The 16,389-nt window shown below is 40.2% G+C and overlaps 1 protein-coding gene across 1 annotated transcript in view; it reads right to left on the minus strand.

Moving 5' to 3' along the window:
• Positions 1–16,389, minus strand: part of TMEM131 (transmembrane protein 131) — a 147,558-nt gene that overhangs the window by 108,561 nt on the left and 22,608 nt on the right. The window contains exon 5 of the mRNA XM_023761468.1: positions 5,742–5,865. Within this exon, the coding sequence (XP_023617236.1) occupies positions 5,742–5,865 (124 nt within the window). The remainder of the gene's footprint in view (positions 1–5,741; positions 5,866–16,389) is intronic.

Raw genomic sequence — 16,389 nt, forward strand, 5'->3', positions numbered from 1 at the left:
CTCCTGTGTCTCCCCCCCACCCCCCGCCAGCCCGGAACCCACTGTTGCACGAATTTTTGCACCGAGCCTCTAGTTTATTATATTAAGCATACTAAAATAAGTGGGCCAAAACACTTTAATTTTAGTCACAGATTGAAACGAAGTTTATCTTAATCTTCTAGTCTCCGTATTGTGAGGAATGGAAAACAGGTTGGTTTTTAACTTGTTCTCTGACTATATACACATTTACTTGTCTTTTGAAGAATTTTCAGAAAAACTATTCTCTTTGTATAAGATGCATAGATAGAAGTCAGTCCCTGCAAGAGCCTAGTTCATGTCAAAATGTCACATGGGCCCTAGCCGGCTTGGCTCAGTGGATAGAGTGTCAGCCTGCGGACTGAAGGGTCCCAGGTTCGATTCCGGTCAAGGGCACATGCCTGGGTTGCAGGCTCAATCCCCAGAAGGGGGTGTGCAGGAGGCAGCTGATCAATGATTCTCTCTCATCATTGATGTTTCTATTTCTCTCTCCTCCCTTCCACTCTGAAATCAATAAAGAAATATTTTTAAAAAGGCACATGGTTGACGTTTGGCTTGTTTTGTTTGGTCCACACTACCTGTCTTTCTAAAGCTGAATTCACTATCAATATGTAAAAATTAGGGTATCATATAAAAATGAGTATTTCTGACTTTTTGGAAAATTCGAAGAACTGCACATGGACTTACACTCCCACTTATTTATATTGCCTACATGAAGAATCTGTGTTTGGAACTATTGTTCTAGTCTCTGTATTGTGATAGCACCATGAAAAAAGTAAAAACCCTCACCTTTAATAAGGCTGAAGCTTGGATAAGTTTAGAAACAAGACACTGCTTGAATTAGCAAAGACAGTTAACAAGTTAACAATAAATCTGTAGGCAGTTGTGAACTATTTTAAAACTGTTTCTATTTGCACTTCATTATTTTGCCTTTAACCCAACATGTCTGAATGCCTGACAGCTGGGTGATTTCCATATGTGCATCTCTATGTACAAGTTGTAACGTACATGCCACAAACTGTACCTTACCATGATCCAAATCACTGGGTAAGGCCAACAGAACACTCAGACCCTCACCTTGGCTCTTGCCACTAGTCACTAACTGTTTCACCAGGGCAAACCCCTCAATGGTTTAGCTCTTCACTTCTATAATAAGGGTGCTGGACTAGATGAATACACAGGTCTCTCCCAGCACTGGGAGACTATTATTTGAGACCATTAGTTCTTTGATAAAAAAAATTGCAAAATGGTGGGGTGGGAACTGGGAGGAGGAGAGTTATGGGGGGGAAAAAGAGGAACAACTGTAATAATCTGAACAATAAAGATTTAATTATTAAAAAAAAATAAAATAAAATACATTTCATTTTCACAACTGAAAAAAAAATTGCAAAAGCAGCTTATAGGTAAAGATATAGAAAATAACTTGAGAGAACTATTGCATTAAGAAATTTTATAGTTCTGGCTGAGTGGCTCAGTTGGTTAGAGCGACCCTCTGTGCACTGAAGGGTTGCGGGTTCGATTCCCGGTCAGGGCACATGCCTGGGTTGCAGGTTTGATCCCTAATTGGGGCACGTGCAGGAGGCAACCGATTAATGTTTCTCTCTCACATTGGTCTTTTGGTCCTCCCCGCTCTCTCTCTTTCTCTCTTAACCTTCTTCTTCCCTCCCTCTCTCTAATTGCTAAGAATGTCCCTCTGGTGAGGAAAACAATTTTTTTAATCTATATATATAAAAGGCTAAGCAACAGGCTGACTGGCCGACAGGTATAACACGCACTGACCACCAGGGGGTAGATGCTCAACGCAGGAGCTGCCAAGTGACAACAACTTTGCAGAGTGCTCTCTCGCACTTCGGGACCCCTCAGGGGATGCCAGACTGCCAGTTTCAGCCCAGTCCCCACAGGCCAGGCCGAGGGACCCCACCTGTCACTCCACAGATGCCCTTTGAGCCCCAGGGCCGCCCCAGGTTCGGCCAACTGGGAAGGGACCACGGGAGGTTGGCTCCAGGGCGTATCCGGCCCGTCTGGCCCAGTCCTGCCCCACAGACCACCTTCTAATTAATTTCCTTTCAATGTGCAGGAATTCATGCACCAGGCCTCTAGTATAATTATAAAAACTTTGAAAACAGCTTTTAGGTAACAACAAAGAATAACTCGAGGGAAATTCATTTTAAGAAATATTTTAGATAACAGATATTTCCAGAACCAGTTTCACAGATGAATTCTACAAAATATTCAAATAAGAGATAATACTATCCTTCTCAAATCCAAACAAAAACTGAAGAGGAGGGAAAGCTCCCAAAACTTATTCTATGAGGCTAGCTTTAATCCTGATACTAAAACCTTGTAGACAAAGGCACTACAAAGAAAAAGTAAATTACAGGACAAATATCCCTGATGAACACAGATGTAAAAATCCTTAACAAAATATCAGCAAACTAAATTTATCAATACATTAAATATACACCATGATCAAAAGAGATTTATCGCACGAACACAAGGATGGTTCAATATCCACAAATCAATCAATTTGATACACCACATAAACAAAATGAAGGACAAAAAATTATATAATCTTATCAATAGATGCAGAAAAAGCACTTGACAAAATTCAACATCTGTTTATTGAAAAAACTCTTAAAGTGGGTATAGAGGTAACATACCCTAACATAATAAAGGCCATATATGACAAACATACAGCTAATATCATAATCAATGATAAAAAGCTAAAAGTTTCTTCTCTAAAATCAGGAACAAAACAAGGATATCTACTCTTGCCACTTTTATTCAACATTATATTGAAATTTGTAGCCATAGCAATCAGACAAGAAAAAGAAATAAAAAGTATCCAAATTAGAAAGGAAAAAGTAAAACTGTTATTTGCAGATGACATGATACTAAACATAAAGATTCCACCAAAGACTATTAGAACTAATAAGTGAATTCAGTAAAGCTGAATTATAGAAAATTAATATACAGAAATCTGTCATGCTTCTATATACTAATACTGAATGATCACAAAGAGAAAGTAAGAAAACAATCCTATTTACAATTGGCATCAAAAAGAATAAAATACCTAGGAATAAATTTAACCAAGGAGGTAAAAGACCTCTACTCTGAACCTATACATACTGATGAAAGAAACTGAAGAAGACACAAATAAGTGGAGGGATATGTTCATGGGATTGGAAGAATTAATATCATTAAAATGTCCATTCTACCCAAAGTGATCTGCATATTTAATGCAGTCCCTATCAAAATACTAATGGCATTTTTCATAGAACTAAAATAAACAATCCTAAAATTTATATGGAACCACAAAAGACCCTGAATATAACCTGGCTGGTTTGCTAAGTGGTTAGAGTGTTGGGGTAGAGTATCAGCCCATGGACCCAAGGGTCACTGGTTTGATTCCTGGTCAAGGGCATGTACCTTTGTTGCAGGCTGGATCCCCAGCACGGTCAGGGTACGTGCGGGAGGCAGCCAATTGATGTGTCTCTCTCACATCGATATTTCTCTCTCTCTCTCTCTCTCTCTCTCTCTCTCTCTCTCTCTCTCTCTCTTTCTCTCCCTCCCTCCCTCCCTCCCTCCCTCCCTTTCCTCCTCTCTAACGGAATCAATGGAAAAAAATATCCTCATGTGAGGATAAAGCAAAATAGACCCTGAATAGCCAAAGAAATCTTGAGAAAGGACAAAGTTGGAGGTATCATGCTCCCTGATTTCAAACTATTCTACAAAACTATAGTAGTTAAAACACTATGGTACCGGCACAAAAACAGACACATAGATCAATGGAACAGAATAGAAAACTCAGAAATAAACCCAAGCTTACATGACCAATTAAACTATGACAAAAGAGACAAGAATAAAGATAGTCTCTTCAATAAATGGTGTTGTAGCCGAAACCGGTTTGGCTCAGTGGATAGAGCGTCGGCCTGCGGACTGAAAGGTCCCAGGTTTGATTCCGGTCAAGGGCATGTACCTGGGTTGCAGGCACATCCACGGTGGGAGATGTGCAGGAGGCAGCTGATCGATGTTTCTCTCTCATCGATGTTTCTAACTCTCTATCTCTCTCCCTTCCTCTCTGTAAAAAATCAATAAAATATATTAAAAAAAAATAAATGGTGTTGTTGTCAAAACTGGAAAGATACATAAGAAAAAAAAGAAACTAATTTCTTACACTATATACAAAAAAACCTCAAAATGGATTAAAGACTTAAATATGAGACATGAAATTATACAAATAAAGGAAACATAGGTAGTAACTCTTTAACATCAATTTTAGCAATCTAAATATATTCTTCATCCTCGCCCAAGAATATCTTTTATTGATTTTAGAGAGAGGAGGGGGGAGGAGAAGGAGGGAGGGAGGGAGGGAGAGAGAGAGAGAGAGAGAGAGAAGAGAGAAACATGGATAGGTTGCCTCCCACACAAACCCTGGACCAGGAATTGAACCTGCAATGTAGGTATGTGCTCTGACTGGGAATCAAATCTGCAACCTTTTGGTGCACAGGATGACATTCCAACTAACTGAGCCACCCAGCCAGGGCAATCTTAGCAATGTGTGTTGTTGTTGTTTTTTTGTATGTCTCCTAGGGCAAAAACAAAAGTAAAAATAAACAAACTGGATAACATCAAACTAAAAGGCTTTTGCAATGTGAAGGAAACTATTAACAAAACGAAAGGGCGACCAACTGAATGGAAAAAGATATTTGCAAATAAGATATCTGTAAGAGGTTAATATCCAAAATATATCAAGAACTTATACAACTCAACAACAAAAAAGACACCAAAAACTCCAAACTACCCAATTAAAAAATGGACAAAGGACATGAACAGACATTTCTCCAAAGAAGACATGCAGGTGGCCAACAGACACATAAAAAGATGTTCCACATCACTAATCATTAAGGAAATGCAAATCAAAACCACAATGAAATATTACCTCGCACCTATCAGAATGGCTATCACTAATAAATCAACAAACAACTGTGTTGGCAAAGATGTGGAGGAAAGAGAACCCTCATGCACTGTTGGTAGGATTGCATACTGGTGCAGCCACTATGAAAAACAGTAGGAAGATTGATCAAAATATTAAAAATAAAATTACAGTCAGGCAAGTGGGGCTCAGTGGTTGAGCACTGTCGACCTGTGAACCAGAAGGTCACGATTCAATTCCCAATCAGAGCACATGCCCGGGTTGAGGGGCATGCAGGAGGCAGCCGATCAAAGGAGGCAGCTGATCCATGATTCTCTCTCTCTCCCTTCTTGTCTGAAATCAATAAAAATATTTAAATAATAAAAATAAAATAACTCTATGACCGAGCAATCCCACTTCTGGGTGTTTTTCTGAAGAAAATGAAAACATTAATTAAAAAAGATACACGTACCCTATGTTCCTTGCAGCATTATTTATAATAGTGAAGACATCCACCGATAGATGAATGAATAAAGAAGATATACATAGCCCTGGCTGGTGTGATTCGGGAGGTTGAGTGCCATCCTGTGCACCAAACGGTTGATGGTTCGATTCCCGGTCAGGGCACATGCCCAGGTTGCAGGTTCAATTCCCAGTCAGGGTGTGTATGGGAGGCAACCAACTGATGTTTCTCCCTCTCTCTGTCTCTGTCTCTCTCTCTAACCCCCCCCCCCCCTCCAAAAAAAATATGCTTAAAAGTTCTAGACATTTCAAACTCAATAAAAATCTGCTATAAATAAGAAAGACTTACCCTATTTTGAAAAAATGATGCATGAAAATGTGATGTTGTAGCAGATATTGATATTAAAGTAATAGTTTCTTCAGAACTAGGATTATGTAAGTAAACTTTTTCCATTTTTGGCATTCCAACTGGCCTGTACAAAACAAAGAAAAAGAAAAGAAAATTACTGTCACAAATGCTTCAAAGATCATTTCTAGCTGTTGAGTTAATTTCTAGTTGTTAAAAAAATCAAACATTAAAGAGAGTATAAGGGGGTAAATGGTGATGGAAGGAGACTTGACTTGGGGTGATGAACACACAATACAATATACAGATGATGCATTCATTATAGAATTGTTCACTTGAAACCTATATAATTTTATTAAGCAATGTCACCCCAATAAATTCAATAAAAAAATCAAACATTAAAGTTATTAGGCAAATACATTTATAAACGTTTAAAACAATTTATTAAATTAATTTATATTTAAAGTTACACATAAAGATGCATTTAGCCATTCAACAAATATTTGAGTGTCAATTATATGTCACATATTGAGCCAGGTGCTGGAAAATAATGAAGCAAGTCTCTACTTGGATGAAGCTTGCAGTGTTGTAAGGAAGCAGGCAGGAAACAAAATGGTCAGATCCTTTTATCTTTCTGTAAAACCACTCTGCCTTCCTACTAATTTGAATTGTGTCCTCTTCTTCCCCAATTCCACTGATACATGCTCTTCAATTTAGGAGGAGAAATTGGCAGTTATGTGAGATCTGCCTTATGAGCTAGGGGCTATTATCATCCTCACTTTACAGATGGGGATCCTGAGGCACATGAAATTTAATTAATTTGTCCAAAGTCATATCCAGCTTTAGCTCATGTTCTAACCCACTGTCTCCTCTCAAGGGATAAATATAATGCACACTCAGTGGTCTATGTGTGGAACTGGGGCTCCACCTTGGGGATCATCTCCCTTCTTAAATTCACAAGTGATAAAGACCAAGGCCTGGCCTTCTCTCCTTCCTCAATATGCATTTACAAGACAGGAGCTCCTAAGTTCACACCAAAAAATAACAGGATCTGTGAGGAAAACAATCCATTAAAAAACATACTATGTCATCATAGGCTGTAATGTTACCCATTTGCTTCTGAACCTATGAGAGATTACACTTTTCCACCTTAGTAACATTAGGCTTGGCCTTATGGCTTGCTTTGGCCAATGTAATGTGAGCAAAAGTGACATCCATCATTAAGTTTTAAGAGCCTTCTTGCTTCTTTTCCCTCTGCCAAGAAAGTAGCATTTCCCAGAGAGGAGTGCTCTTTCAGTCTGAATCCCAGTGAGATTTTGGGTTTAGTTGTGGTCACAGCATCATCTAATAAAGGCTGAATAATGCAGACCAGAAGATAGAAAAATTGAACCAAGAATTAAAAATAAGAATAATGTAATATACTTAAGGAGATATGGCAAGATATTAGGAAAAAGCAAGAAATCATAGAAAACAAAAGAAAATCTTAGTATAAAAATATAACATATAAAGGCAACAGATAGGACAGGTATGTAAAAATCTATTAATGAGTCAGAAAAGCAGATTGTCAATTTACTTCAGTATTCAGCAAGAAAGAATATTATTTACATATTTAAAATATTTTAAGACAGAGCTATAAAATCAAAAGGAAAATAGGGATATGTAGGCCATAACTAGAAGTGTTAATATTTGAAAACTGAAATGTAGAACTCTTTGAAGAATATGAACAAAAATAATGAGCCAACCCCAAAAAGCTGAAATAATTCTTGATTGTAAGGCTTTATGAAGTGTCAATATCACGTAAACGTCAAATCTAATTCACCAGCACTTTACTCATTTTCTTGTACAGCTTCAACAGACTCATCAATCCCAGGATCATGGGAACTGTCTTGGATTATTTTAAACGTTTTTCTCTTCTAGACTAGAGTAACAATATTTTCTTTCCATATTACCCCCAAAAGTCAGGTTCATAGGCTTAAGGTCCACAAACTATGTAAATAAGAACTTACCACTGTCTTTTGTAAACATTTAATGCATTTTTTTAAGGTTTTCATAACAGTTTGCCCTGCTGTTTATTTTTGCCATCAGTTTAAGAATTTATAATGCTGACATAAAGTTTTGCTGTTGTTAAGGTTAAATGTTTTCTAGTGCTTTTAAGGCCCAAACCAAGTCCTACTGGTCTTCTGAGAACTTATCACTGCAGATGCTACCACCTCTTGCAAAAGTGGGAGCAGATGATTGGCTGCATTTGCTGTCACTGGAAGGCTGTGCCCAGACTGCCCGTGCAAGGTGGGATCCCACAGGAGACATTCTCTGCTCTACCCAGAGAAGCGACATCTAGATTAGTACTTGATTGAATTCAATGGGGAGAAGATGTATGTGCATTTCAAAGGCCAGGAATTTGGGGACTGTCTTAGAATTCTGCCTGTCATAAGCAGCAGATATGACTACTTGCTTAGATAGGTAGATTTAAAAATACAACAAAGATTTTCAAGTGCCTGCCAGAGTTTGTCCAACAGCATCCCATGGCCTATAGCCCAGCCAACATGAGGGCCAATATCGTTCAGCCATTAGGAAAAAGCCCAAAAGTGGAACCAGGGCTTGGGTCCTGAGGGACAGAGGGAATCCAGAGAGAAATTTATGAGCTCCTCCAATCAGGAGCCCCCAATGTGTAAAATCCCTCCTGCTTAGGGTGCAGCCTTTCTCAGGAGCTGGATCCCTAACCCAACAGACTCATCAATCCCAGGATCCTAACACAATTAGGGAAGTGGGTACAGATCCAGCTGGGACTTCAAATCATGGCCATGATGCTGTAGGAAGCTGTATAAAGACAGTATGGAAGATAGATTCTTTCTCCTCAAGCTTTATATAGACAAGTAGAATAACAGTATACAGAAATAAAAATGTCCTCCCTACATCCTGAAAGTTTACCAGTTATGTGCTTTCTTCAACAAATGTTCTCTTTTACAACTCAAATGTCCTGTAGGCTAACTGACAACTAGTCATTCATCTCACTAAGAATTCGTACTTAATGTTTTTCCTCCTGCGACCTCTATGCAATCAACCTTAGTTAAGATAAAAAAGACAGGTATACGACGGACAATCCTTCAAGAAGACAGATGAAAGATAGCCCCCTGCAGGAGAAAATTTTGGGGTTAGGAAACAAGTCTGGAGGCTCTAGGAGCCTCAGAACGCTTGATTTGCAAGGCCATGGAGGCTGCCCTGCCCTTTCTAAGTGACCAGAGGAAAGGCCCTAGGCCCCACCCTACAAAAATTAACCCTTACTCAGATGAGAAGGGTCATCTACTTATGTTGTTCAAAGAAGTTGGAGTAACAAGAACAGAGGGAAGGATGTCAGCAGGCGCCCTGCAGTTCTGGGCAGTCCACACCCCGGGAAGCAGAAGGAGCACTCCTTGGGCCAGACCTACTTAAAGACCTCCTACGATCAGCTTTTCCTGCCACGCTCTCTTCCCAGTTCCCTTGGTGATATGAGCAGAATCCACGATAAAGTGGGAGACTGAAGAGAGAGAAAGGTCACATTACACCATGGAAAACTTTGGTCAAGTGCCAATTAATACATGCACTATAATTAAGTAGTGCATTAGCTCTCTGCTACATAACAAGTTACCACAAACTTAGAAGCTTAAAGTGATACCTATTTCTTATCTTACGATTCTGTAAGGCAAAAGTCCAGCATGCATAAAAGAGCACGCCTTGTTTATCTGCTCAAGGCCTCACTCATCAAAGCTCAAAGTCCTCTTCTAAGCTCATTCAGGTCGTTGACAAGATTTAGGATGCTCTCAGTCTCCTGCCATATGGCCCCCTCCATTTCCAAAACCAGCACAAAGAAAATCCCTTGCGTCAAACACCTCTCACGCTTCAAGTTTCCAACATTTCTGTCTCTGACTGCGACAGCCAGGGCTCAGGTTATCAGGTCAGGCCCCCAGATCACCTCCCTATCTTAAAGGTTAAGTGACTTTGGACCTTAATAATATTATCAAACCAATTACAGCAACATCGAGATTAGTGTTTGATTGAATACAATTGGGAGAAGATGGGGATCATCTTAGAATTCTGCCTCTCACAAGCAGCATGTGTGACTGCTTGGCTAGACAGGTAGATTTAAAAATAAAACAAAGATTTTCAAGTGTCTACCGGTGCTTGTCCTATTTCCATTATGAGCTGCTTCAAAGACAGAAGTTGGGCCAAAGGGGATAGTGTGAATTATTTATAGATAAACCAAGCTGAATCAAATATGCAGCTGTTCCCGGAATGCAGAGCTAGCTACTAACTATTCATATTTTAGACGAGTCTGAGGCTCCAAAGAATTAGGAAGCAGCAGCTATGAATTAGAAACTAGCTTGGAAAGCAAGTTGCAATTCTGTGGTCAATGGCAAGTTTCCTATGCCCCAGAAAGAGGACATGCAATGCCAGGAAACAGCTGAAAAGATGGCTGCGCAACTGCCTTGAGACAAATCTTATGAATGACAGTGACACAGCACTCTTACTAACACAACTTCTGGCAGGAAATTGCACCAAATCAGTATGTACTACTTTGTACCACTCAACTACCACACACCCGACCATCTTCTCAAACACATTTTAGACTGAGGGTTTAGCTAGGGTATTGGTGGAAAAGCTAGAAATGAAAAAGCTAAAGGCACCAAACATGCCTTTAGAAAAAAGGGCCTGCTTGATTTTCTTCGAATACCAAAAAGTGCTAAGGGAGAAATGCCTTTCATAAACGGAATTTAACTTGACAATAAAGACCTCCCTTTTTAGCAAGTCTACTCAATCTGCGTAAGTCTCCATTTTAAGCCTTAGATTTGAAATCAAGATTTTCTGCTCTTAATTATGATATAAACCAAAAGAACTCAGTAAACCAAGTTTCCATCCAAAACATATTTTAGTCTACAATAAATGTTTGAAAGGAAGAGCTGTGGAAAAAGAAAACATTTAACAGCACGGGCATAAATAACTGAAGGGGGGTCGGGAGGAAGGTAAGAGGTCGTGATGCCCAGATTATTCCAGCCAATTGTTAAAGAAAGGAGGAGAAGGGTGGAGGGAAAGAAAAGAAGGCAGAGGAAAAGGGGACAAGAACTAAAGAATAAATTTAAACAAAATGGATGAAGACAGTCAATCATTTTTTTACAAAAATTAGTTTAATTTACTGTGAAAGAAGTTGGAGAGGGCAGTGAGAGAAGCCAATACAGGGGGTCCAGAAAGTGGCCAGGAAACTAGAGCTGCTTCCTGGCTAAAGAGCCTGAAGCCCTCTTGGAGGCCCTGCATGGCAACCAGATGCTACCTGGAGTGTTAAATTCCATCTCACGTAAAGTTCTTCCAGACACTGCAAAGGGCATCTTAAATTAAGAGTGACTTCTGGCCCTGGCCGGTGTGGCTCAGTTTGATTCCCCATTAGGGCACATGCCCAGTTTGTGGGTACGATCCCCCATAGGCAGCATTCAGGAGGCAGGGGACTGAAGTTATGCTCTCACATTGTTGTTTCTCTCTTCTCTCTCTAAAAATTAATGAACTATTCTTTTTTTTAAAAGAGTGACTCTGGTTTAGCAAAAATGACAAGCAGTGGTAAAAGGTTCAGAGAATACTTAAGACAAAACTTCAGTGCATCAGTCAAGGTAGTGAGCAACGACAACTGCACTTAAAATTTTTGGAAAAAATATTACAAAGTGTTCTCTTAAGGATGCTTCTGAAGTTCTAAAATTACTGCTATACATATCAAGCCAATGAAATATTTATAGCATGGCATTAAATCAGTAAATTGCTGGACCAAAAAGTATAGCAAATATTTAGTGTAGTCCAGCAAAAACACTTGAAAATGTGAAACTAATTTAACTGAAGCAAAAGAAATCAGCAGGCAATCTTGTTGGATTTAATGTATTGTATATAAGTGTTAAATGTGAAATATGTGCCAGAGGTACAAAGATAAACAACATGTATTTACTCAGTAGCCTGGCCTGGTAAGGAAGGCAGATACCAAAACAATCAGGGCGATCACCAGTGCACTGACAGAAGCTAGTAGATGTCATGAGTAATGAAGACTCTAACTCAACGGTTCTCAACCTGTGGGTCGCGACCCCTTTGGCAGTCAAACGACCCTTTCACAGGGGTCGCCTAAGACCATCCTGCATATCAGATATTTACATTACGATTCATAACAGTAGCAACATTACAGTTATGAAGTAGCAACGAAAATAATTTTATGGTTGGGTCACAACATGAGGAACTGTATTTAAAGGGCCAGAAGGTTGAGAACCACTGCTCTAACTCCATGTTTGATTATTGACAGTTTCAAGCCCCAAATGTCCCTTCACCTTATGCTCCACACCTGAGCAGCCAGTAAGAAAGCCTGCATACTCTCCCTCTTGGATCTAGTGAAAAGTTCAAACCATGCAAGTCCACCACACACTCAAAGCCAAGTCAGTCTCCTTTCTCCGCTCTCAAGCCATTTTTCAGACCTGCTTGGGAACTCACGCAGCTCTCCCCAGAAAGCCTCACTCATTATGTTAAGACTTTTCATACTCTCTTGGTGTGCGTGCATGTGATGTCATCAGTCTTGACATCTGGAGCTAATTTTGGGTGGGGATCCATCCCAGCTCTGTGAGTGAACACAACCCGTGGAAGCAGAGAGAAAGCAGTTTCTACCTCCGCCAGAGAAGCTGGGGAAGGCCTGCTTCACAGAGGACAGCCATCCTCCATAGCAGTGAAGGTCATTAGGGATTTAATAGGCCAAGGAGTTGTAACTGACCGCAAATGGCTTGAGCAGTTGCCCACACCGTATGGTTTCTCTTCTCTGGGTGAAACATAGGGACAACACCTGGAAGACATGTCCACTACCAAACTGACTGGTGGGGTAGACATCTGATCTAAGTCAAGGTAATCACTGCACTGCCGGGAGCCGGTCCATCCTTGCTGTTTGACACAGTCGCTGCAGGGAAGAAACATCTGCACAGCATATGTTTCAAGGGACCTGGTGTATATGGCATACTGTTCTTAATATGTTTGCTCCCCTTCTTGGCACTATATGTTTTAACCAAGGCCACCTCTCCAAGAAAGGTTGTTTCCCCAGGTAGGGATTTTCCCCTGAAGTTAGGGAGGAAATAAAACCCCTTAACTAAGTGCCAGGTGGGTAGTTAATGACTTTAACTATGAAAAATCACGCTTAAGCTACATAGTCTTTACTCCCTGGAATGGAGATAAGAAATGCCCTAACCTTTGGAATAGAAATTGATAGGATTAAAATCAACTGGTATAAATACAGATGTAACAAGACAACAGAACACAGAACCTAGAGACAGAACCTAGAGACAGGACTTGGCTGGAGATCCTACACAGAACCTAGAAACAGAACCTAGAGAGAGAACCTAGGGAGAGAACATGGCAAAAGATCCTGGACAGAACCTGGCTACAGAACTTGGCTGGAGAACCTAGACAGAACATGGCAAGAGAACCTGGTGACTGAACCTGGCTGGAGAACCTGGAGAACCTAGCGAGAGAACATGGCAACAGAACCTGGCTGGAGATCCTAGACAGAACTTGGCTAGAGATCCTGGCTAGAGATCCTGGTTAGGCTGCTGATCAACTGAAGGCTGTCTCCGTGTCATTCCTTCTTCGCCGACTCCGTCCACACCTTTGGGGACCCCTGGACCTGCTGGGGTTGGACCCCAGCACTGCACTACGCTGAGATTTTTCCAACTAAAAAAAAAAAAGCTCTTCTTACCGGATGGAGGGAGGCTACAGAACGTGCGTCTGCAGAGCAGTCAGTGAATCTGTTATTGTAGGAAAGAAATATTGGTAATGGGAAGAAGCCAATGCAGAGAGGCAGAAATAAGCAGCACAGAGAGGAGCCCTGGAGCCGAGGGATAATGTGGGTCCTTGTCCCCAGGTCCCAGCTACATCTCTGACCTTCCTTAGACATATTCCTGTCCTCAGAGTTCCTTCCAATGTTGCTCATTTTTGCTTCAACTAGTTTCAGTGAGACTTCTATCCTTTAGAACCAACTATAGCACTGACCAAAGCAGAGGAATTAAAGGCACTATGTAATGACTGTTAATTGTCTTACAGTACCAGCAATGGCACTGCAGTTATGGAGAATGTCCTTATATATGCAAATGTCTGCTGAAGAACACAGGAATGAAATGTCATTATGTCTGCCACTTTCAAATGATTCAAAATCAACAAAAGTGAGGTAAAATGTGGCAGAAATGTTCGTTATTGAATTTGGGCTAACAGTACATTCATCATCTGTTCTTTATACTTTTGTGACTACATAAAGGTTTCCATAAACATTATTTTTATATGGAGACTCCTGAAGTATGTATAACATACTTTTAGGGTGGAATGGCATGTAAGAAAGATAAAGGACAGATTTGATGTTAAGACATTTAATATTTATCCTGAAGACATTAGAAAACCATTAAAGGATTTTTTAGGAGGAGGAGTACAAAAAATGACATGATCTGATTTTGATAGTACAGAGATTTCTCTGTTGGTAGTATACATCACAAACTGGAACATGGCAGGCATGTGGTCACAGTCTAGGTAAGAAATGACAAAGGCGTGATTTAAGAGGAGAAGAGTGGGCAATGAAGGTGAGAGAGGAGCAGACATGAAAAACCGACAGGATTCTGGTAAGGATTTGGTGGGAAAAGGGATGGGGCACTCTGAGGGAAAGGAGGAACCAGAAAGCCTCCAGACTCGGGCTTTGCTGACTGGTTGGCACCATTCATAGAGATTGGAAACACAGAAGCAAGAGCAGGACACACTGAGGTTGAGGTGTTGTTGAGGACGAAGGTGAGTGATGGCGGGGCGAAGAGGGCAGTACAGATTGGGAAAGCATCGGCAGAGAACAAAGGTTTGAAAGAGATCACCAAGTAAGAAGTGTGGAGTTGGTTGAAGATGGCTGAGGAAACAGAAGCAGCCAGTTAGGGACAGATAGAAGAACAGAATCCTGAAAGCGACTAAGAAAATAAAGCCTTAGACACAGGAGGAAAACACAGAGAGTGGTTTACAAGGGTAGAGGCGGAGAAGAGTTGAGAGGGAAGAATAGGTCAGCAATGCCATGTACTCCACAATAAAGCAAGAAAGCAAGAATAGTAAGTGCTACCTAACTAAAAGACCTGAAGTCAGGCAGTTCTGGGGTTGATTAATTCAGCAGTTTGACAATATGGTCAAGGGCACAAGTTCTTTCCATTTTTCTCCTCTGTCAGACAAACTTAGCTGACTTTGTCCTCAGGCTAGCACTTCTGACTGATTACAAGAGAGGTGCCATAGCACCTCAGGAATCACATGCAGACAATACTCAGCAAGGAAGAGGGGTATTTCTTTATTGTATCTATCTCCCCTTTAGAGTGAAAAAAAATTCTTCCCCAGAAATCCATTAGTAGACCAGACCTCAATATGTTGGGTAAAATCGAGTCACATCCATCCCTGAATTGATCACAAACAAGAATGGGATTATTACAGCTGACGTAGATTAATCAGGATTTACTACTGAGCTAGGAACAGGGTCACTTATCTTAAGGGCTGGATAACTGGGAAGAAAAAAAACAACCCCAAAATAAACTGGCAATGTATGAACAAAAATGCAGGGTGGGGTGGATGGTGACTAACCTGGCATGGAGATATAAAGATGGGCCATTCTATACTAAGGTCTCCTAATATAATTCTTTTTCCACTTAATATTCATTTAAGAAAGAGCAGGGATTCTTTCAGGCAAAAACAGAAAAGTAGTCCATGAAGGAAAAAATTTCAATCAACTAAGTTTTATGTTTCTGACGGTGAAAAACAAACATATTTAAAAAGAGGATATGTGTTAAAACACATCTCTGATTTCCTTTAGCAATCAGTTACTTTCTGACTCAATGATAATGTACTTTTTGCAAAACAATTCATTTTGTTTGTTCTAAACTACTTTCAAGTTTCATAAAAATGAACCTTAACTCTAAGAATGCCAGACAAAAAAAATTAAAAATAAAAATGCCAGGCAAATTCTTTCATTCACATCTCCTCTGATTTTCTATAGTCAAAAGTTCTAAATTTAGGAAACTGTTTATACTCATGTGGTGGTTTTATAACAAGGATTTATGAAAATTCAGTTTCTCCATTTTGGGGGGCTTAACGTGTTAATAACATGCTATACTTTCCGTCCGGCAGACAAAACAGACAGGGCTTTTGTGTGACCATTTTCATTTGTTTCCAGGAAGTTTTTTATTTCTTTCTTGATCTCATTGGTAACCCATTCATTGTTTAACACATTAAGTGCCCTGTCAGTCACCGGTGACTGACACTATACTTTCCGTCTGGCAGACAAAACAGACAGGGCGCTTAACGTGTTAATAACATGCTATTTAGCCTCCATGTGTTTAAATGCTTTTACTGTAGTTGATTAACATTATTGTTTTGATGGTGTATAAAAGTTTGTACTTTAGACCTGCCCAGTGTGGCTCAGTTAGTTGAGCGTTGTCCCATGCACAGAGAGGTTGCGGGCTCCATCCCTGGTCCAGGTGGATTCAGGAGACAGCTGACTGATTTTCTCTCTCACATCAATGTTTGTTTCTCTCTCTCTCCCTCTCTCCCTCCCCCCACCCCTCTCTCTCCCTATCCCTTTTTCTCTCTCTCTAAAATCAATTTTTTA

This window comes from Myotis lucifugus, unplaced genomic scaffold (genome assembly GCF_000147115.1).
Source record: "Myotis lucifugus unplaced genomic scaffold, Myoluc2.0 scaffold_210, whole genome shotgun sequence".
NCBI lineage: Eukaryota > Metazoa > Chordata > Mammalia > Chiroptera > Vespertilionidae > Myotis > Myotis lucifugus.